Genomic DNA, 24,900 nt, shown 5'->3' on the forward strand with positions numbered 1-24,900 from the left:
ACAAAAATTATTATTTATTTATTATCTTAGCAGTAACATCCAATAAAATGTTGTATATATTATCTCAGCAGTTGCCAACCAATAAAATGTATATACGTAACAAAATATTTATTAAAATCAGTATTTATTCCTTAATTCTAGATTAGTTACCTTTATAGACAGCTTGAATTATATTTATGTAGAAACTAAATTATGAACCAATTATACACGCTTATTCTGTTACAATTATTCTACACAAAGCAGATCATAAAATGCACCTTTAAAAATTAACCTTACTCACAATGAATCGCATTAAAATACCACAAATTAATTCTACTAGAACAATTTATAAATTAGCCAATAACTCTAATTCAATGCCAAATATGGATTACAAAAGTTACAGCGCTTAATTTACCGCAACCAGAGATTTAACCACAATAACCAATTTATGTGCAGTTCTAAGAGACTTCACAATAATAAAACCGACTTATAAATCTGGAGTGCAATATCCTAACAAATAAATTACTTAGCACTAATATGACTAGTTCTAAATTACACAAGACTATGAATATAAATTTAAAATACCAAATATCCCTTTAAATCACCAGCTTCCATTAAACTGTAGCAACAATTAATGCATTTGCTTTAAAATATTAAATTATAACAACTGCCATACATTACCACATAACCAATTTGAAGTTTCAGCTTTTTCAGATAAATCCGTTCACCTCATGAGAGTAGCAAGTGGTCAGTCCAGTCAAAATTCAGTAGCATGACCCCCTACTCCTCTTGCATGAGGCTTTTATGTCAAGTCATACAGCCCATCTCTATTCTAATCATTGGTGAATATTCGGATATGTCCTTACTGAAGCTTGTCTCTTATTTGGGAAATGCTTCCATGAGCAGCCAAATACCTTTTGGTTGCAATACCATTTTTATTCCATCAGGGGCAGCAGACAAAGAAAAATAGTTTCATTATCAAAGTCCTACAGAAAAAATAGATTCTTATATATATTTTTATCAAATGCCTATTTTTTTATATTAATAAATTCATCTGGTCCACATATATGAGACCAATTATTACTATTTAATCTGAGTATTTTCATACTAAACATGAGGTATTTGAAGTAACTGCATTAAAAAACAAAACAAAAATAAAAAAAAACACATTTTCCTGAGTGGACTAGTAGTATGAATCAATAAAATATATATGTTTATCTGACTTATTTTGTATATCAGTTCATTTGATATACTGGTACATATTTAATTTCCTAGTCACCATCTTATATCATATATAGATGAGCATTATAGTTATTTAATAATACATGTCTCAACAGTGTTTAAGACATGGGCTCAAAATCTATGATGCATTTATATGTTAACTTATAGCATCTTATTTAGAAACCTCATCTACACATCAGGTTCCTCCCTGTAAGGCTTATTAGATTTCTAGAAAACAAGGAAAAATTTATTTATTTTGAAATAATTTATTACATTCCAAATTCACCATAGATACTTATCCGCTATAATATATTTACCAAAAGCAAACTCATATCCATTTATATTATTTGGACAGTCTGAGGCACATATTGAATATTTGTAAAATGACACAATTTCATTTTATATGAAATTCAAATATTTCCTTTTAAAACCAAGATTTAAAATTCTTATATGCTTTCAGCACTCACAAAGTTAAAGATGTTTCTCCGTTTTCTACTGCTATTTTCCATTGAGATGTACGTCTGAGCTTCGTGTATTTGAACTCAGTATGGGACAATTTAACACCTAGATAATAAGAGCTACATCCTCTGAGATTCAGCTAGCTTCAAAGATCACTTCAGACTGAGCGACTACTCCTTCAGATAGGAAAACTCCTTATACAGGCTTCCTTTGAAGTGGATAATTGATACATCCTGAGTTTACAAGTGTCTATTTCTTTGTTCTACAAATCTGTGTTTCAGAATAAAAAAGTGGGGTCGATGCCACCCACTTTAGTGTCATTCACAGTGCAGCCAAATCAATTAATAGTAGATATTAGCTAAATTAGATATTAAATTATGTGATATCCAATTCCACTCAGCCATACCCTGACAGGTTTTAATAGTGAAACACAAAATAACTTTGCCATAAAACATATTATATGTATTAATAAATAATACATACAATTATTAGTGACAAAAAAAATTCCATCTTGAATATGGAATAGCAGTGTGTAAGAATGCTACAATATTTTGTTTTTGGCAAATAAGAGCTTAAATCTGTTTAAACTGATTTTAAAATAACATCAAGTGCATGTTTGTGCACATCTAGTCCCTGATGACAGATTTTCAGTGGCTGTAGCGGACAACTTCAACATCTTCATTAGGGAGACAGGGCTCAGAAGGAGTTGGAGCATATTAAGAAGATGTGACTGTGACCCAAATTTACATCTGTACTGCATATGTGTCACTCAGATGACTACATTTCTAAATAAGCAGCACATCTAATTTTTCTGATTGTTATAGATAAATATATGCCCCTGTCTACTCCCCTCCACTCACAAAATGTATGTTTGTTGGATGTAAATGAGGTTGTGCATGACACTGGCATTATGGGTAATCTTGTGCATGTCGTCAGGAGAAATTGTGAACCGCCCAGACATATTTAGAGGCTTGCCCACCATCTGGCTAGATGTGTGGCACTGGCAGAAAGCTGAATAATAACCTAAGCCATATTGAAAGACATAGGAATAGCTGGGGGGGGGGGGGGGGGGTTATACACAATAACTTTCCCCATAAGCTAAAAAGGGACAGTAAAGTCATAATTAGACATTCATGATTCAATTTACTTCTATTTAATTTGCTTCCTTCTCTTCTTGAAAAGTTTATCTAGGAAAGCTCAGGCTCAGCAAAGAACCTAGGTTTCTAGCTGCTTATTGGTGGCTGCATAGCTGCATTTATATATAGATTGTCATTGGCTTAACCATGTGTTCAGTTAGAAACCTGTAGTGGTCCGATCAATGGTTTAGTAAGGGTGGCCCTAATGGGAAGTGTGTAATTTAATCCCAAAAGGGCTAAAGGAGTTAATTTATGTTGATTTTGCTTGGTTTGTTTTTTCTTGGATGATTTTACGCTATTTTTTTCCACTACAGAAACAATATGTTGATTAGAGTACTGTGTCAGTCCATTAATTCACATGCCAAACAAGAGTATTGCTGAAAGTTATGATACATTTTTATTGGATTAACAGTATAATTAAAAAGACAAGCTTTCAAAAGTTTCCTTTACCAAAAGCAATACTGAACAAATTACAACTTGAAATACAGAATTGCTAAAAAGGAGTGAAAGCGGTACAGGGTGTTTCTATAAAAAGTACACTAATTATAGGTGGGTGTGTTAATCTGAAGCGGACAGTCTGGTCAATTAAGGGGAGAAAGATCCAATAGAGAGAGTGTGAAAGTAAATCTATAGGATACATGAATTTCCACAGCTAAGAAAATTGCAATAGTTGCTACACCCTACTCCCTCGTACTGCATTATTCTACTATTTATCTTCCAATTACCCTAGGTTTTTATAGATGTACTCTAGTTTTCTTTCCACACATTTTAAATTTCTCAGCTTTATGTTGTTGAAGAGACAGAATACTAATATGCTAAATCACTTGAAAGGTGATGCAGCATAACTGTAAAAAGCTGACAAGAAAATATCACCTGAGCATCGCTCATTTGTAAAAAAGAAATATATTTTATTTAAAAATGTGTAAGTGCTACCCAAGTTAACAGGCTTGGGAAAACAGCCTCTGTTGTTAATCATGCTGACAGCAGCCAAAAAACTCATCCTGAAATACTGGAAAACTCAAACAATCCCCTCGATAGAGGAATGGAGGGCAACGGTCTCGGACATTCTGGCGCTTGAGAGATATCATTATTTAAAAACACGCCAACTAGAGATTTATGAAATGATATTAGCAATCTGGAATAAAACAATTTAAAAGGGGAGGGGGGGATACGGGTACACTGGATTCATCCCCCTCCGCTTGTACTTCCCCGCCTTCCTTCGGTCTAACTGATCCCCTGGTTTTTTTTTTGTGTTTTTTTTCCTTCCCCCCCCCCCCCTTTTTTTTCCCCATTTGCTTTTTGTACTCCCTTGATATTCCATTCCTTCCTTCTTTCTCCTCAGGAGACTTTTTTGAAGTAAAGTATCTTCACCTTAAACTATGGAGTAAAAGCTCTTTCGTTTTTAAGCCTTTTCTAAATAGGGAAATGAGAGAAAAAAAAAGAAAAAGCTCCCGGGGGACCTAAACACTTCCTAAAATTATATATTATATATTTAAATTGTCCCTTTATACTTCACTATATCAGTAGAAGAGACAAGGATGGTTTCCTTTGTATAATATCCGCTGAAACGTGTTACTTAGATTAGCATTTTTTATACTTATCGGATATATGATTTCTCTGTTTTGTGAATAGTACCATTGTTGTCTGTCTGCTTGATTTCAATAAAGAAAGTTTAAAAAAAAAAAAGTGTGTAAGTGCGGTGTCAACAGTTATACTTTAGATGCAACTTGGAGGAGAAAAAAACAAAACAAAAAACACACACACACAATAGCCTATTAGCATCAGCAGTGCTTATGTAATGCTTTGCCTTTGCTGTGGATTTCTGAGATTTTATAGAAATTACTTAAACTGAATAGGAAAAATAACATGACTGTGCCTGTACTTTACAGGTGCACACTCCCTAGATTGTCCTGGGACAAGCATCCCGACTGGCTGCTTAAAGTCTCTTTATATTAGGGTATGAATACTTAGGAATTTTGAGGTAAAATATATTCGTTTACATAGAGATGTTCAGGTGATATTTTCTAGTCAGCTTTTACAGCTATGCTGCATCACTTTCATGTGCTTCAACATTTGGGTATCATGTCCCCTTAAGCTCAAGTACCGCTCTCTGAGGCATTTTCTTTAAAGTGGATACGATTGGTGTTCAAGGAAAAGAGGTCATTCCCTTCCTTGTGCATTTGTTTTTTTGACATGGTCATTATCCCACAAGTTTAATGCGAACATGTAAAGTGTTGCTTACATTTGGTTGCACTTCCTAAAGATAATACAGATCATAATTTAAGAATGTTGTTAGTTCTTCGAAGAAAGAAAAAGATGGTTGCCAAGGGAGAAGTGTTAAAAGGACTATTATAATAATAAAAAATATATATATATATATATTACACGCTCTAAAAATTAGACTGATAAGATTAGCAACCCTGCAATGCTATATGCATAACCCCATAACAGTAGTTTTATTATGTGTTTAACCCCTACAAAAGGGGTTAATAAAACACATACGCCTAGATTTTGAGTTTTGCGGCCAAGGGGGTGCGTTAGCTACGCATGCTTTTTTCTGGCTGCACCTTTTAAATACCGCTGGTATTTAGAGTTCACAGAATGGCAGGGTTTTCAGTGCGTTAGGCTCCAAAAAGGGAGCGTAGAGCATAATTTAACGCCACTGCAACTCTAGATACCAGCGGTGCTTACGGACGCGGCCAGCCTCAAAAACGTGTTCGTGCGCGATTCCCCCATAGGAAACAATGGGGCTGTTTGAGCTGAAAAAAAAAACTAACACCTGCAAAAAAGCCGCGTTCAGCTCCTAACGCAGCCCCATTGTTTCCTATGGGGAAACACTTCCTACGTCTGCACCTAACACCCTAACATGTACCCCGAGTCTAAACACCCCTAACCTTACACTTATTAACCCCTATTCTGCCGCCCCCGCTATCGCTGACACCTGCATATTTTTTTAACCCCTAATCTGCCGCTCCGTAAACCGCCGCTACTTACATTATCCCTATGTACCCCTATTCTGCTGCCCCTAACACCGCCGACCCCTATATTATATTTATTAACCCCTAATCTGCCGCCCCCAACGTCGCCTCCACCTAACTACACTTATTAACCCCTAATCCGCCTCACTCCCGCCTCAATAACCCTATAAGAAATAGTATTAACTCCTAATCTGCCCTCCCTAACATTGCCGACACCTAACTTCAAGTATTAACCCCTAATCTGCCGATCGGAGCTCACCGCTACTCTAATAAATTTTTTAACCCCTAAAGCTAATTCTAACCCTAACCTTCCCCTAAGTTAAATATAATTTAATTCTAACGAAATAAATTAACTCTTATTAAATAACTTATTCCTATTTAAAGCTAAATACTTACCTGTAAAATAAACCCTAATATAGCTACAATATAAATTATAATTACATTGTAGCTATTTTAGGATTAATATTTATTTTACAGGTAACTTTGTATTTATTTTAACCAGGTACAATAGCTATTAAATAGTTAATAACTATTTAATAGTTACCTAGTTAAAATAATAACAAAATTACCTGTAAAATAAATCCTAACCTAAGTTACAATTAAACCTAACACTACACTATCAATAAATAAAATACAATTCCTACAAATAAATACAATTAAATAAACTAACTAAAGTACAAAAAATAAAAAAGAACTAAGTTACAAAAAATAAAAAAATATTTACAAACATTAGAAAAAAATTAAAATGTTAAACTAATTACACCTACTCTAAGCCCCCTAATAAAATAACAAAGACCCCCAAAATAAAAAAATGCCCTACCCTATTCTAAATTACAAAAGTTCAAAGCTCTTTTACCTTACCAGCCCTTAAAAGGGCCCTTTGCGGGGCATGCCCCAAAAAAATTCAGCTCTTTTGCCTGTAAAAAAAAACCATACAATACCCCCCCCCCCCCAACATTACAACCCACCACCCACATACCCCTAATCTAACCCAAACCCCCCTTAAATAAACCTAACACTAAGCCCCTGAAGATCATCCTACCTTATCTTCACCACGCCGGGTTCACCGATAGATCCAGAAGAGCTCCTCCGATGTCTTGATCCAAGCCCAAGCGGGGGGCTGAAGATGTCCATGATCCGACTGAAGTCTTCATCCAAGCGGGAGCTGAAGAGGTCCATGATCCGGCTGAAGTCTTCTATCAAGCGGCATCTTCAATCTTCTTTCTTCCGGATCCATGTTCATCCCGCCGACGCGGAACCTCCATCTTCACCGACGAATGACGGTTCCTTTAAGGGACGTCATCCAAGATGGCGTCCCTCGAATTCCGATTGGCTGATAGGATTCTATCAGCCAATCGGAATTAAGGTAGGAATATTCTGATTGGCTGGAATCAGCCAATCAGAATCAAGTTCAGATTGGCTGATCCGTTCAGCCAATCAGATTGAGCTTGCATTCTATTGGCTGTTCCGATCAGCCAATAGAATGCGAGCTCAATCTGATTGGCTGAACGGATCAGCCAATCAGATTGAGCTCGCATTCTATTGGCTGATCGGAACAGCCAATAGAATGCAAGCTCAATCTGATTGGCTGAACGGATCAGCCAATCTGATTGATCTTGATTCTGATTGGCTGATTCCAGCCAATCAGAATATTCCTACCTTAATTCCGATTGGCTGATCAGCCAATCGGAATTCGAGGGACGCCATCTTGGATGACGTCCCTTAAAGGAACCTTCATTCGGCGAGTAGGCGTCGGTTGAAGAGGTTGGATCCGCGTCGGTTGGAAAGAAGATGGCTCCGCTCCAGAAGAAAGAAGATTGAAGATGCGGCTTGATAGAAGACTTCATCCCGATGATGGACTTCCGACTTCAGCCCGATTATGGATTTCTTCAGCCGCCGCTTGGATCCAGACTTCAGCCCGAGGATGGACGTCACTCTTCAGCCCCCCGCTTGGGCTTGGATCAAGACTCTGGACCGATTGGTGAACCTGGCATGGTGAAGACGGTAGGAAGATCTTCAGGGGCTTAGTGTTAGGTTTATTTAAGGGGGGTTTGGGTTAGATTAGGGTTATGTGGGTGGTGGGTTGTAATGTTGGGGGGGGGGGTATTGTATGGTTTTTTTTTACAGGCAAAAGAGCTGAATTCTTTGGGGCATGCCCCGCAAAGGGCCCTGTTCAGGGCTGGTAAGGTAAAAGAGCTTTGAACTTTTTTAATTGAGAATAGGGTAGGGCATTTTTTTATTTTGGGGGGGGCTTTGTTATTTTATTAGGGGGCTTAGAGTAGGTGTAATTAGTTTAAAAAATTGTTGTAATATTTTTCTAATGTTTGTAAATATTTTTTTATTTTTTGTAACTTAGTTCTTTTTTATTTTTTGTACTTTAGTTAGTTTATTTCATTGTATTTATTTGTAGATATTGTATTTAATTAATTTATTGATAGTGTAGTGTTAGGTTTAATTGTAACTTAGGTTAGGATTTATTTTACAGGTGATTTTGTAATTATTTTAACTATTTTAGCTATTAAATAGTTCTTAACTATTTAATAGCTATTGTACCTGGTTAAAATAAATACAAAGTTACCTGTAAAATAAATATTAATCCTAAAATAGCTACAAAATAATTATTATTTATATTGTAGCTATATAAGGGTTTATTTTACAGGTAAGTATTTAGCTTTAAATAGGAATAATTTATTTAATAAGAGTTAATTTATTTCGTTAGATTTAAATTATATTTAACTTAGGGGGGTGTTAGTGTTAGGGTTAGACTTAGCTTTAGGGGTTAAAAAATTTATTAGAATAGCGGTGAGCTCCGGTCGGCAGATTAGGGGTTAATACTTGAAGTTAGGTGTCGGCCATGTTAGGGGGGGCATATTAGGGGTTAATACTATTTATTATAGGGTTATTGAGGCGGATTAGGGGTTAATAACTTTATTATAGTAGCGGTGCGGTCCGCTCGGCAGATTAGGGGTTAATAAGTGTAGGTAAGTGGCGGCGACGTTGTGGGGGGCAGATTAGGGGTTAATAAATATAATATAGGGTTCGGCGGTGTTAGGGGCAGCAGATTAGGGGTACATAAGGATAATGTAGGTGGCGGCGCTTTGCGGTCGGCAGATTAGGGGTTAATTATTGTAGGTAGCTGGCGGCGACGTTGTGAGGGGCAGATTAGAGATTAATAAATATAATATAGGGGTCGGCGGTGTTAGGGGCAGCAGATTAGGGGTACATAAGGATAACGTAGGTGGCGGTCGGCAGATTAGGGGTTAAAAAATTTTAATAGAGTGGCGGCGATGTGGGGGGACCTCGGTTTAGGGGTACATAGGTAGTTTATGGGTGTTAGTGTACTTTAGAGCACAGTAGTTAAGAGCTTTATGAACCGGCGTTAGCCCAGAAAGCTCTTAACTACTGACTTTTTTCTGCGGCTGGAGTTTGGTTGTTAGATGTCTAACGCTCACTTCAGCCACGACTCTAAATACCGGCGTTAGAAAGATCCCATTGAAAAGATAGGATACGCAATTGACGTAAGGGGATCTGCGGTATGGAAAAGTCGTGGCTGGAAAGTGCGCGTTAGACCCTTTAATGACTGACTCCAAATACCAGAGGGCGTTAAAAACCAGCGTTAGGAGCCTCTAACGCTGGTTTTCACGGCTACCGCCCAACTCTAAATCTAGGCGGTAGCTGCTAGTTACATGCTCTAAAGAATTAAAGTTTTGTTTTTTTACTTTAATTGCCCTTTATAACAAAACCCAAGAACATTGGTTTCCACAAATGAAGAAGTTATATTTAGACACAGTCACAAGAATTACAAAATAAACAATACTTTATGGAGAGCAACTTATTAATATAGTTAAGGGGACAGTATACACCAATTTTCATTTAACTGCATGTAATAGACACTACTATAAAAGAATAATATACACAAATAAATACTAATCTAAAAATCCAGTATAAAACAGTTTAAAAACTTACTTAGAAGCTCCCAGTTTAGCTCTGTTGAAAAGATTAGCTGGAACACCCACTGCAATTGGTTCTATAGCAACAACAAAAAACAGACACTTCACCCCTCCCCCTTCCTCTGCATATGAAAAAAAAAAAAAAAAAAAGTCTTTACACAAACAGGAGCAAGCTGGAGTAGGTATACATCAGTATTCTCCTAAAACTTTGGGGCTTGGTTAGGAGTATGAAAATCAGTGCAATGTTATTTAAAAAATAAGCAAAACACACAATATATATCACACACCTCACTTTACAGCACTTCGTTAATACAGCACTTTGTGGAGCTGACGTTCAACCTCCAAGGATTTTCAACAGTGCTGTAATCTTTGTGAGATTGCGAGAAAAGTAACTGGCACTATTTTGTTATGCGCAGTTCACTCCGTTTACAGCATTACAGTGCAATCTGTGTCTCAGTGTTATAGTCTGGCAAATTTTACTAAAGTAATTGTCACTATTTTACAGGTACAGTATTTATTGAATACTGTGCTGTTTGAGTGTTAAACTAAATGTAGCGCTACTGCAGACCTGATATATGTTAGTTCAAACATGTTTTTAAGTTTTTAAACACTGGCAAGTGAAAAGAAAGCTAAAAATGCCTTGTTTCTCTTTAAGGCGGTTTTCACTTTACAGCGGAGCTCCGGTCCCTAACCCGCTGTATGAGCGGGGTATGTATAAACACACACACATATATATATATATATATATCTCATCTACAAAACATTAATAAAAATAAATATAGTGTATAATGTCCCTTTAACTCTGTAAACCATACCAGATGTCCAAGAAGTTTGATCTTCTTTCGAAGTGCATCACCAATTTGTCGTACTATCTCACCACGTTTTGGAGCAGGAATCTTAAAAATAAATAATTATAATTACACATTAATGCAAAAAATTTAAAATATTTAAATACATAAACACTAGAACCAGAAGTTATTCTCGGGACTACTTTGAAAGACAGAACTAAAAAAAAAAAAAAAAAAAAAAAAAAAAAGGAAAGAAGAAGGATTTGCTTCAAACCCATCCACAAAGTAATTAACCCTTATAAACCTGTACAAAGTTTAACTAAGCTGAAGTTCTTATGACAACTGTGAAATGATAACTCACTTGGGAGCATGTTGACCATAAGACTTAATTTCATTTTGGATTTGCATCAGTATAGGTCAATGTAAAAACATTAATCTTTTTAAAAATGTAGTACAAGGTCAAGATCAGGTGACTGCTATGTGCAACTGTTTATAGCTGAATATACTTATTGTATGCCTGAAGTTGCTACTGATCAGGTGAAATATCACAGAGGCTTGAAAGGGAGGATATATGTTGAAGACAAAGTATATCTGATGAATAGCTGATTTTAGCCATAGTAGCAGGCAATCCTAAGCAGAAGGATATTTTCTAAAGGATATAATAGAAAGGTGTCCTATCAATTCTCAGGCACAAGTTGCACAGAAAACCAAGGGCACCTAAGGCAGGATAAAACATATCACTGGACTGAAATGACAAGAGTCTGCCCATAATGATGTCATGTAATCGGGCAGTACGAGCTTAATGAGACATTTTAGGGTATTCATCATTAAAAAAGGAAATGTATGCTTACCTGATAAAGGTATCTCTTTCTTGACACAGTGAGTCCACGGATCATCTTAATTACTGTTGGGAATATCACTCCTGACCAGCAGGAGGAGGCAAAGAGCACCACAGCAAAGCTGTTAAATACCACTCTCCTATCCACAATCCCGAGTCATTCGACAAAAGGGAAATGAGAAAGGAAGTAATATAAGGTGCAGAGGTACCTGAGGTTTATAGGAAATAAAACTGTCTGAAAAATAGAGGGCAGGCCGTGGACTCACTGTGTCAAGAAAGAAACAAATTTATCAGGTAAGCATAAAATTTCCTTTTCTTTTTAATGACACGGTGAGTCCATGGATCATCTTAAATTACTGTTGGGAAACCAATGCCCAAGCCAGAGGACACAGATGATAAGGGTAAAATAAACGGAAGGCACCACTGCTTGAAGAACCTTTCTCCCACAAGATGCCTCAGCCAAAGCAAAAGAATAAAAAACTTGTAAAATTTAGAAAAAAAATATGTAAAGATGACCAAGTGTCAGCTTTGCAAATCTGTTCCACAGAGGCTTAATCTTTGAAATCCAAGAAGAAGAAACAGCCCTATTGGAAAGAGCAGAGATCTTCTCAGGAGGCTGCTGACCAGCATACTCATGCCAGGTGAATAACTGCAACCAAAAAGAAAAAGAAGCAGCCGTAGCTTTCTGACCCTTGCGCTTCCCAAAGAAAACAGACAAAGAAGAATACTGGCGAAACTCCTTAGTCACCTGTAAATAAAATGTCAGCACACAAACTACATCCAGGTTGGGCAACAAACACTTCTTATGAGAAGGATGAGGACACAGAGAAGGAACAACAATCTCTTGATTAATATTCCTAACCGAAACCACTTTGGGAAGGAAACCTAAAGGCAGAATGCAGGACTACCTTATCTAGCAGAGGAGATAACCAAAAAACCTTCCAAAATAACATTTTAATATCCAAAGAATGCATAGGCTCAAACGGAGCCTGTAAGAACCAAATTAAGACTCCAAGGAGAAGAAGCAAACTTAAAGCTAGGCCGGATTCTAACCAAGGTCTGACAAAAAGTCTGAACATCTGGCACATCCGCCAGATGCTCGTGCAACAAAATAGATAAAGCAGAAATTTGACCTTACAAGGTACTTGCAGATAAACCCTTCTCCAGACCCCTGGAAAAAAAAAAAAAAAAAAAAAAAAATCCTAACTCTACTCCAAGAGTAACCTTTGGATTCACACCAATAAAGATATATATGACATATCTTTTAAATAAAAAACAAAAAAAAACCCCATCTAATCACAGGCTACGAGCCTGAAACATAAACTCAATAACCGACTCGGAAAACCCACGCTTAGAAAATATCAAGCGTTCAATCTCCAAGCAGTCAACTTTATAGAAACAAGGTTTGGATGGAAGAAGGAACCCTGAAGAAAAAAGTCCCCCCTCAACCGAAATTACCACAGAGGGAAAAAAAAAAAAAAACACACCCATCTACTAAATCCACATACCAGATCCTGCAAAGTCACGCAGGACCTCAAAGAATCCCAGATGCTCTCATCTGCTTGATCCAAGCGATGACTCAGAAGAAGAGCCAACCGTGGAAAAAGAAAAACCAACCTGAAGGTTTTGGGTTTTTTTGTTTTGTTTTTTTAACTGCCAGGGCATCCATCAGACCAGCTTGAGGATCCCTCAACCTTGAGCCATATCTTAGGAGATTACTGCTCTGACGAGACGCCATGAGATCCAATTATAGTAACCCCACTCGAAAATTACTTCCAGAAGCAGACCCCACTCCCAGGAATGAAAAATCTGTCTGAACAGAAAAACCGCTTCCAATCGTGCGGATGGCGATAGAACATAACTAAGATCCCTCAGAGCATTGCAAATCACTCTAAAACTAATAAAGGGGAGAACCAACACTTTCCATAATCCCTGCGCCAAAAAAAACAAAACTCAAACTGTTCTCCAGCTTAGCAGAATAGTTTTCCCCCAGGAATGTCTCTAAAAACATGCGTCCTAAGACCAATTCCTCCATATTAGATCATAGAAAGATGAATCAACTGCAGCCAGACCCAACTCCCAACCTGCTGGTTGCAAGAATGGAAAACTATATACCAGACCTCAGTTAGCCGGTCAGTAAACTGCAGAGAAAAGAAAAAAAAGAGAGATCTTGAAATAAAACCTGATAAAAATCTTCTCCTAACCAGATAAACCATAAGGATTCCCCAAATCACCCTTGTGAATGAAACAAGGGGAACTCTTATCCATAAAAAAGAAAAATTGTACAAGATCTTCAGAAAAGGAGTCAGCTCAAAGAAAGATGACCCTAAATCATAAATAGACCAGAAAAAGTGCCTTGAAATACTACAAGACCTAAAAATCTTTCTAGGAAGACAAGCCACAGAAACTTGAGAAGATCCCAAATAATGAGAGCAAATACACATCCCTCAGGTCTATGTTCAATAAGAACAAGTTCTCTCTGACCAAAGAAAAAAAAGATAATATATGGAGGTCAGATCCTGAGAAAGGCAAATACCTAGACTCCGATCCCAGAGTGGGATTGGAGCTATCACTCCCCGAGAGGAAGGTCCTGAACCCAATTCAAAGAAAAAAAAAAAAAAAAAAAAAAAAAAAAAAAAACAAACAACCTCTACAGGTCAGGATTACAAACACTCTAGACGGCCTGGGAGAGATCTTAAATTATACTGTTACAAAAAAACAAGACAACCATTCAGATTTGAACTCTAGGCGTGTAGTAAAAAAAAAAAAAAAAAAAAAAAAAGTCTCTTTCTCCACCCTTAACTTAAAGAAAAACTCTGATAGATCCTAGAGGATAAATCAGAAGCATTAATTAGGAGCAAAACAAAAAAATTGAACTTGCAACTGCAGAACTATAAAAGCTTAAACTGTACCATTAAGCCCCAGAAAGAGATCTCAGCTGACCAGGTGTCAGCTACTAAGTTTGGCAGCTAGTACAGTAAGTCTAAAAGACAAGGAAACTCCCAAAATGAACAGAATTACCTGCGGCTTCTATCCATGGATCCGGAAGGAACCACTACCCTCCCTAAGGATCGAAATTCTCTAAGTCAGGTAGAACAAAAGAGAAAAATAAAGATTATAATATCTCTAATGGTGGACAACAAGACAATGAAGTCGACCAAAGAATAAACACCTCCTTTAGAGTACACCTGTAAATCACTTCAGCAGCAGATGAAGGAATTATACTGGCCGAATCCGAGCTCTTCACCTAGCTACCGGTGAATCCCTCACCAGACCAGACTCCTTCCACAAAGAATCTGAGACCTTTAAAAATGATTCCAAATTCTTTAGGATTCAAAGACGACAGGCGTATCGAAGTCGCACAAAAAAGCCAAAAACTCCTCAAACCGTACATGGAGGTGAAAAACCTTAAATCTGAAGGTTACTACTTCAGCAACAAATGAAGGGATTGTACTGACCAATTCTGAGAATTCACCTTCCGATCCTACTAGTGAATCCTCCTCATCAGTCCACGAGGAAGAAAAACAGTAACTGACGATACAGAAACCTTACTTACTGAATCTTTAATGTTTCTCAAGCGATTTTCTCTAAGAGTAGGAAAAACAGATAAAGCCAAAAATACCCTTTAACAGATACCTGAAAAGCAAAATCTGTATGGAAATAACTCCTCCAGGAGACAATGAAGAACTGCAGCGCACTGCAGGTGAGGCCAGAGGCTTGGGACGAAAAAAGAAGAAAACGGTCATTGCTCGAACAGAATCATCCTGGGAGACAGGCTCAAAAGTAACATGCTCTCTCTCTCTCTCAAGAGATCCAGCGAGACACAAAAAAAAAACATATTGCAATAGGACCTTTTGCAAATAAAAACTAAAATGAAATGCAAATGTCACTTTAAGTATCACAGATCAAAATGAATACTAAATATGAGAAAATTAGTATAGTATCAGGGAGAGGGAGCTATAAAAAAAATTAGTTATGCACCCATAACTCTTCAAACATTTGCAAATAAAAACTGAAATTCAACTGTCACTTTAAATAGTACAGATGAAAATTACATACTAAACAAGAGAAAAATAATATAGTATCAGAGAGAGAGTGAGAGAGAGAGCTATTAAAAAACCCCGTATCCCTCAAGACCCTTGCAAATAAAAACTGAAATTAACTTAAAAGCAACCATCATTTTAAGTACCATCACTTTAAGTACCACAGATGAATAATAAATAGAATAGCATATACAAAAATAAAATATGCTCCCATAACATCCTAATAAAAATATTCAATATTAAATAAAATATATATATATATATATATATATATATATATATATATATATATATATATATATATATATATATATATATATATATATATAAATAATAGAAACAGAAATAACATAATTCCTGTTCCCAAACTCAGTAGCACTCGTTTAACAAAAACGTTCCCCATAAACTGTAATAAAAAACGGCTCCAAAAAGGAGTCAGCTCAACACAGAACCGGGCTATCACACAGAAAATAAGAAAAGGCAAACAACTCCGTTCTCAACTGGAGTATATTGAATTACAGGATCGCAAGACCCAAAGAGGAATAACATGGCATCTCTCACAATGAAGGAGGCGGGTACACTTCAGCAGCATGGTAATGAAGCGAACATTTTCCTAGCATTGCGCTTCATTAAACCAGCATAAAAACGTCTCAAAACGAAGAAACAATGAAAAACACATGCTGAATTCCCCAACCTTGAGCGCAATAGAAGCGCGCAAACACACTACACAGCAGCGAGCCAGCCTCCACACCATAATGGTGTCCTCTAAAATAGAAGCACACTAGAGACGCTAGTTACTGCGCTACCATAAAGAAAAAAAAGATTACCAACTGAAATAAAAGTCAGATAGAGACTTCTATGGGGTTAATGACTTCTCTAACATGACCAAACAAGCCCCAAATAAAAATACAGTGATTCTATATTAACCCCTAGTCTCATGTCACCATAAAGTGCCTGCATACTGCCTCAAAATATCCTAAAGGCTATACATGTCCCACAAACTGCAGAGAGGGAGCTACCTTCAACCCCTTGTAGTGCCAGTCTCGCAGCCCCAGAAGACGAAAAGGCACTTACCTGCAATCTAGCCGTCCGGCAGGAGGACGACTCACAAGGCATGAGAGGATGCCCCTCCTCACAGAGAAATAACAGAGTAAGCCTACTCTGTTATTCTGACATAGGGCAGCAAACTTAGGAAAACCCAGCAAAGCCCACTTTACAAGTTCATAACTGCTTAAAAGCCACCACTGCCCTACTAAAGAGACTGACATGGACTACGGCTAAACCCCAGGAAAAAATCAAAGCAAACCTGCTCTGCTTTAAAAATAAACTATTGATTTAAGAATCTGACACCTAACTTTACCACCTCCTTGCAAATGATACAAGCAAAGAGAATGACTGGGGATTGCGGGTAGGGGAGTGGTATTTAACAGCTTTGCTGTGGGTGCTCTTTGCCTCCTCTTGCTGGTCAGGAGTGATATTCCCAACAGTAATTAAGGTGATCCGTGGACTCACGGTGTCATTAGAAAAAAAAATTATATATACATTACAAAAGGTTTTTTTTTTAGTGCCCCCCCCCTCCCCATGGGTGGACTATGAATTATATACATTTGTTTTTTTTGTGTGGTGCGTGTGTTTTTAATTAAAGGGATAAAAAAAAAAAAAAAAAAGTTGAAAATTAAATGTACATTGATGCATTTTAATTTGAAATATAAGCATTGTTGCAATATACTTATGTTACAAAAATGCTTCTAGTAAAAAAGTTATTACTGTTTTTTAATGGCATACGCACATATCTTGTGAAGGCACGTGCACCAGTATTGAAACACTGCACCTTCTCAAGGTCAGCAGTGGCTTGTATGACACAAAGTTTGTCTTCAGAAGCAATAAACACCACTGCCCGCTCTCTGAATAGGCATCATGCTTGAATACTGGTGCATGGGCCCTCACATGATACGTGCATATTCCACAGAAAAACAGTAGTAACTTTTACTAAAACCATTTTTGTTGATGAAAGTATATTGCAAAAATGCTTTTATTTCAATTTGAAAATGCACCCAGGCAAATTTAATTTTTTACTTTTCTATCCATTTAACCCCTTCGCTACTGGGAATTTCAGAGAAAAACTTGCCCAATATACCAAATAATTTATAGCCTTGTTGCCATCACTCCATTTAGACAGAAATGGAGCCTGTCTCCCCTATCACACCCACACTCCTAACCACCATCTTAAAGTACTGGCAGACAGCCTGCCAGTATAAACATTTTTATTTTAAATATTTTTTTAAAAAATTGATTTTTTTTTTGCAGTGCCCCCTTACCCTCCCAAACAGTTCCCTAACCCTCCTAATGGTGTCCGCCCTCTTAGATACTGGCAGCTGTCAGTACCCAGTTTAATTAGATTATGATATTTTTATTTATTTTTTTACTTATTTTAATTATTTTCTGTAGTGTAGCGGTTCAACCCACACCAATTGCTAATTTAGGGTCCCCCACCCAAATTCATATTTTTTTCTGTAGTGTAGGGTCCCTTCCTTTGTCAAACTAATTTTTTCTGCAGTAATAGGGTTCCATTCCTTCCTCCCACTCTCCTCCCTCATGTGAAGCCCACCCGTCTCCCTCAATCTATCCTGACCCTGCCAACAGCACAAACGGAAATTTATTTACAGAGAGAGAAGCGCTCTGCCAGGAACGAACAGCAGCTCATTGGCTAATTCTATACCCAGGAGCAGCACAAACGTAAGTTTGTTACGGACAGTGACACAGATCGTGTCTCTGTCTGTAACGATCAGGCATCTGCAACATGCTGAAGCAGGAACATACATATACATTATGCAGTACGATGGGCAAACTACCGCATGGCGTATATATACACACACGTCCTTTTGGGTCAAGGGGTTAATTCTTAAAGGGACATGAAACACAACATTTTTCTTTTTAGATAGAGCATATCATTTTAAACAACTTTTCAATCTGCTTCTATTATCCGATTTGCTTTGTTCGCTTGGTATCCTGTGTTGAAAAGCATACTTGGGTAGCCTCAGGAGTAGCAATGCACTACTCTGAGCTTTCTGCTGATTGGTGGCTGCACATATTTGCCTCGTTATTGGCTCACTGATATGTTCAGCTAGGCCCCAGTAGTGCATTAATGCTCCTTCAACAAAGAATACCAAAGAATGAAGCAAAGCTTATAATTTAAGTAAATTGGAAAGTTGTTTCAAATGGTATGCTTATCTGAATCATGAAAGAACAATTTGGGGCTTTGTGTCCCTTTAAATAATATTTCAACAATATTTTGAAGCTTAATTTATGGTCAGCCACCCCCAAAATGAATATTACCTTTATATAAACACCAGAACCTAGATTGTTACAGTTATACTTACATCTGCCCAGATTTTCCATGCTTCTTTTGCTTTATTAACCGTTTCATTATAGTCTTCCAGATTGGCCTAAAACAAGCAGTGCAAAGAAAAACCAATTAATAAAATTTACCATTCATTGAGTGCAACAAATTTAACAGATACATAATCTTTACACTCAGACCACTGATACGGCTCAGCTGGTTCAAGTAGCAAAATGTTTTGGTCACAGGTTCTAATCGCTGCAGGACAAACTCAGCTGTTAAGGTAAATAAAAATGATTACCATTATAACCACATATCAACTCAGATGGTGTAATAAACGGATCCGTCCCATCAGATCCACAATAAACTATCCCAAAATCTAAATTTCTAGATCAAAAGACCCACTTCAGGTAAGTTAACAGTGGTATTTCCTGTTGTACAATTGTTCAATGAGACATCTGTCATAATGCACTTGAAACTGACCTTGATTTTGCCAACTTATGGACTATATAACTGAATATGGACGCATCCAAAATAGACTGGAGAATAGGAGAAACATACTGAACATGTCTCCACAGTATAAGACACACAATAATCTAATGCACTGTATTTTTTGCACTTGTTTAATTTAAAATTTTCTTCGTCCTCACCTCTTTTACACCCTCCCACCCCTTCCCTTTTTTCTTTCCCTCTTTACCTATGTCATCTCACTGCGTGAGAAATTATGCTACCCTAATGTATATCTTAAATGAAAAAAATCAAAAATTGAAGGAAAAAAAAAAAAAAAAAAAAAAAAAAAAAAGAGGACGGAGGGGTTGCTATTAAAATTATATATATATGTGTATGTATGAGGATTATAAAAGTCATATAAACAATAGCTATATGGAAGAGCACAATAATGTTCCATTATATATGAATTTATTTATGTGTGCACAACTCTGGTATTAAAGGGATACTGAACCCATATGGTTTCTTTTGTGATTCAGATGCAGTGGTTGCCAACCGCAGTCCTCAAGGACCCCCAACAGTCCTGGCTTTCATTATAGCTGAACCAGTGCACAGGTGAAATAATCAGCTGATGGATGAGAGCAGGTTGGTTACAGATCAGCTGATTACTTCACCTGTGCACTGGTTTAGCTATAATGAAAACCAGGACTGTTGGGGGTCCTTGAGGACCGCGGTTGGCAACCACTGCAATAGAGCATGCAATTTTAAGCAACTTTCTAATTTACTCCTATTATCAATTTTTCTTCATTCTCTTGCTATCTTTATTTGAAAAAGAAGGCATATAAGCTAAGGAGGCAGACAATTTTTGTTTCAGACCCTGGACAGCACTTGTTTATTGGTGGTTGAATTTATCCATCAATCAGCAAGAACAACCCAGGCTGTTATCAAAAAATGGGCCGGCTTCTAAACTTACATTCTTGCTTCTCAAATAAAAGGTACAGAGAGAATGAAGAAAATTTGAGAATAGGAGCAAATTAGAAAGTTGCTTAAAATTGCATGCTCTGATTCATGAAAGAAAAAAATTGGGCTCAGTGTCCCTTTAATGTTTATCAGGCACAGATAAGAAGACAAAAAAATACCTGTTTAACTCTGGCAATTGGCAAGTTATTAGCAGGACAATACGATGTCACAATCTGTAGGAAAAGAAGTTGGAAAAAGCACAAATGAATAACATTTACTTGCATGGATCAAATACTTTCTAAAAAGATACTTCTATTTAATTTATTCTATTGGTATCTTATTGGCGGAGCAGCAATGCACTACTGGGACCTAGTTGAACACATAAAGTGCAACAATGACAAGGCATTTAAGTACTTCCTAGGTATGCTTTTCAACAAATACCAAGAGAACCAAATTAGAAAGTTTACGCTTGGGCGTGGTAACATTACTGGCATCCTCTGGCAACTAGATCACCAGAGATGCTATTATAAGTGCATGGGTCCCCAATGAGCTCTGAAAGTGCCCACACGAGATGACGACGCGCGGTTGTCATTGGAACTAAAAGCATTGTGCAGATGACTACAACGCGTTTGTCATGTGCAGCGATGTGGTTAAAGTACAGTTAAGTAAACACTTATGCTACTAAAGCTCAGTGCACCGGCTTCTGCCCTTCACCTCCCTTATGTATGGCTATGTCACCAAGGCTTGGAAAACAGCATGGGTTGTTCCGGTCCACAAAAGTGGGCCTAAATCCTTATTCCGTGTATTGTCCAAAATATTGGAGAAATATGCCTATAGCCAACTGTGCAGGTTTTACCAGGAGACGGACTTCCTGACTCTGTTCCAAAGCATTCTACTGTAACAGCTCTCTTACAAGTTACCAATGATCTACAGACTGGAATTTCCTTGATTTTGGAAAGGCCTTTAACATTGTTGATCACGACACCTTAATACACAAGCTCAAAGCCTCTGAATTAAATTGATTCTGGTTTTACTTATTACACAGATCTCAATTTGTGTCTATTTCTAACAATGTCTCCAGCTCTCTCAAATGTGCAGTGCGAGCCAGGGTTACATTTTAAGGCCCCTCTTGTTATCTATATTCATTTTAGCCAATCAGTGAACATGTTATCTATAGCACACATGAACTAGCGCTGTCGAGCTGTGAAAAACTGTCAAAATGCACTGAGATAAGGAGGCAACCTTCAGGAGCTTAGAAATCAGCATATGAGCCTACCTAGGTTTAGCTTTCAACAAAAAATACCAAGAGAACAAAGCAAATTTGATGATAAAAGTAAACTGGAAAGTTGTTTAAAATTGCATGCCCTATCTGAATCATGAAAGGTTAATTTTGACTAAACTGTCCGTTTAATAAAGGATAGCAATAGAGCTAAGCAAAACTGATAAAACTGGAAAGTTGTTATCATGCTCTATCCAATAAATTGAAATTTCATTTTGACTGTCCCTTTAAATAAATTTAGTGTGCACTGTGCCTTTAAGTATACTCTGCATATTTCAGAATGCTTCTTGAAAAAAAAAAAAAAATGGACAATTAAAAAAGGGACAGTCTACTCCAGAATTGTTATTGTTTAAAAAGATACATAATCCTTTTATTACCCATTCCCCAGTTTTGCATAACTGACACACTTATTTAACAGACTTGCATGTAAGTCAATCAGTGCTGACTCCTAGGTAACACCACGGAAGTGAACACAATGTTATCTATGTCACATGAACTAGTGCTGTCTAGCCGTAAAAAAAAAAACTGTCAAAATGCACCGAGATAAGAAGCGGCCTTCAAAGGCTTAGAAATTTGCATGAGTCTACCTAGGTTTAGCTTTCAACAAATTATACCAAAAGAACAAAGCAAATTTGATGATAAAAGTAAATTGGAAATATGTTTAAAATTGCATGTCCTATCTGAATCGTGAAAGTTTCATTCTGACTAGACTGTGCCTTTAAATTTTGAGTAAAAGCATATTGCTATCACACTCGCTCAGGTCTGACAGTACTAAAAAGGTATATAAATATATATACACACATACATACATATATGATGGATCCCCCTCGCCCCTTAGCCCCCAACCAGCTCTCTAACTCTCCCCCCACTACCTATCTTCCGCCATCTTGGGTACTGGCAGCTGTCTGCCAGTACCCAGTTTGCCCCTCCCCCCCGTACCCGTTTTTTTTTTTTAAATTAAATATTAATTTTTCTGTAGTGTAGCTGCCCCCCCCTCAATAACCCCCTCCCAGATCCTTTGATCTTTATTTCCCCCCACTTTCCTTCCCATTTACTTACTACATTGGTGCAGTAGTTGCTGTGCACACCCGCGCGCGCCCCCCGGCGTGCACATTGCACTTACAGGAACCGGATGCCGAGTAGCAATGGGCCGCCCACCAACAATCGGCACCATCACTACCGGTGCAGAGAGGGCTACAGAGTGGCTCTCTCTGCATCGGTGTCTAAAAAAAATGGTATTGCAGGATGCCTCAATATCGAGGCATAACTGCAATACCATGAAAGCGATCAGGATCGCTTCCACCGCTTTAAACCCCTAAAGGACGTTCTAGGTCGTTAAGGGGTTAAACAACTTACCATTTTACTTTTATTATCTAATTTGTTTTATTGGTATCCTCTGTTGAAAAGGATATATAGGTAAGGCTCAGGAGCTGATGATTAATGGCTGCATAAATGTGCCTCATGTTAATGGCTCACCCAATGCGCTCAGCTAGCTCAACAAAAGGACACCAAGAGAATGAAGCAAACGTTTAAAATTGTATTCTCTATCTGAACCAAAATAAAAATAAAATATATATATATAATAATAATAATAAATATTATTAATTAATTATAATATTTTTGATGTCCCTTTAAGATATAATAAATATTGCCAGAAATAAAATCATATTCCATGCAGTTATACCATAAGTTACAGGACTTAAGCCATTCAAAATATATTTACACAAACACACACAAGATCCTATACAAGGTTCCTACTGTCAGAACTGTGATAGGCCTATAACTCCCATTACATTTTGTTAGCTGTATTTGACCCTTCATGTGGAATTTTAGTTTAGTGCTTTATTTAGTTCTGTTTTGTATTAACCCCGTGGATAAACAATGTGATGCAGCCAAGGGGTTAGCAAACAAAAAAACACTGCAGTAGTGTGAATTATTATAGCCTCTATTAATGTTATTTAGCTGGCCATAGTTTTGTAAACAAGACTTATAATGGCAGTGAGACAGGGCTTTACTATTCAACCTAGGAAAAGAGATTATCTCATAACTTTAAGCAAATCTACAAACATCATATGGAAATAAAATGAACAGCAAACTTACCTCTCCTTTTCCTCCCCATGTACCATTGTAAACTCCCTCATTTTCCTCCTTCAGGCCTAGATCTTTCAGCCATGAATACTGTGGTTGGTTAATTAACAGTGTAGACATTGCTGCGGCCTGCCTACGACAGAATAAAAAGATATTTCTCTTCAGAACAAAATGTCTGGAACAATGTAAGGTTAGCTGCAGCATGGTGAAGTAACACAAGGAGTTACAGCTGGCTAATACATGCAGCAGTAAGCAGACCCACCTCCGGCTTTTACAGGATGTGATTGGTTGGGGGAGGACTCAGCCCACACAACCTCAGCCTGCTAAAGCACATCACTTATTAAGGATTGTTTCACTTTAAACTCTAATGCTAGAGTTTAAAGAGACAGTAAGAATTTTCAATTGTGCATATGAAACAGCACTATCTTATGTTAAAATATATTTTGCATGCAAACAGGTTAAGATTATTTGATTTTAACTATAACAGGAACTGCATGCCTGGGCACAACTGGTCTCATTGCTTACTGGCTTTTAAGTAGAAAATTGCATATTTATACAGTGACAATTCCTTACATGAATAAAATAAAATAATTCATTTCTTAGTACAGGAACATCCATTTTCAAATAAATAAATATTAAAATATCCTCTTTCAGATGCAAGAATGAATGACAATGTATTTTGTGTCCCTTTAACGCTATTTGCTGATTTAGCTGTGGAAGAAAATGATGGGATCCTGCTTTAAAAGAACATTAGACACCTTTTCCTTTTGTGTAGGAATTGTGCTGGTCTTACACTAAAGAGAGGTAAAAAAAAAATGCTGCAAATAGCCTTAAACAGTTCTTTTTTATTTCTTTTGCAGCATTTGCAAACCCCTTGTTTGCCAGATAGTGTTGCACAATATATTGCATCGCAATACAGCTACCCCTAGCAGACAAGGGGTTAAAAGGGCCTAATATATTATATGGATTACATATCTGAATACATTTTAGAAACCCTGAAACAATTTTTTGCAACAACTGCAGTATAAAACAAAATAACAAAGTAACATGCACAAAATATTTTGCTCCGTATGGATATTACTATTCAGTTAACTCTTTTTTCTCCCCAGTAATGAAAACGTTCACAATTACACTCTTTTTACCTGATTCATTTCACTCTCAGTAGCCTACTATGAAAACAAGATAAATATTTATCATGGCAATTTTTAACATGACAGGGCAATGTTAATGAACAAGTATGTACCATCAAAGTTATACTAGGATGCAGCACACACTGATTTAGCAGTCCACGGAGTGAGCTTACCACGCTCGTCAATCACAAACAATAAGGAAATCCTCCAGCTGTTTGAATCTTTAAAAGACCTTTAATTTTCACATAAGTGCAGGGTCCAACA

The 24,900-nt window shown here is 37.1% G+C and overlaps 1 protein-coding gene across 1 annotated transcript in view; it reads right to left on the reverse strand.

Annotated features, from left to right (window-relative positions):
* ALDH7A1 (aldehyde dehydrogenase 7 family member A1) overlaps window positions 1-23,767 on the reverse strand; it is a 299,657-nt gene extending 275,890 nt beyond the window's left edge. The window contains exons 1-4 of the mRNA XM_053701625.1: window positions 23,519-23,767; window positions 20,319-20,372; window positions 18,773-18,838; window positions 10,539-10,619 (exon numbers count right to left, since the gene is read on the reverse strand). Coding sequence (XP_053557600.1) covers window positions 10,539-10,619; window positions 18,773-18,838; window positions 20,319-20,372; window positions 23,519-23,710 — 393 coding nt within the window. The 5' untranslated portion in view covers window positions 23,711-23,767. The remainder of the gene's footprint in view (window positions 1-10,538; window positions 10,620-18,772; window positions 18,839-20,318; window positions 20,373-23,518) is intronic.
* Window positions 23,768-24,900: the final 1,133 nt, after the last annotated feature.

This window comes from Bombina bombina, chromosome 2, assembly GCF_027579735.1.
Source record: "Bombina bombina isolate aBomBom1 chromosome 2, aBomBom1.pri, whole genome shotgun sequence".
Taxonomy (NCBI): Eukaryota; Metazoa; Chordata; class Amphibia; order Anura; family Bombinatoridae; genus Bombina; species Bombina bombina.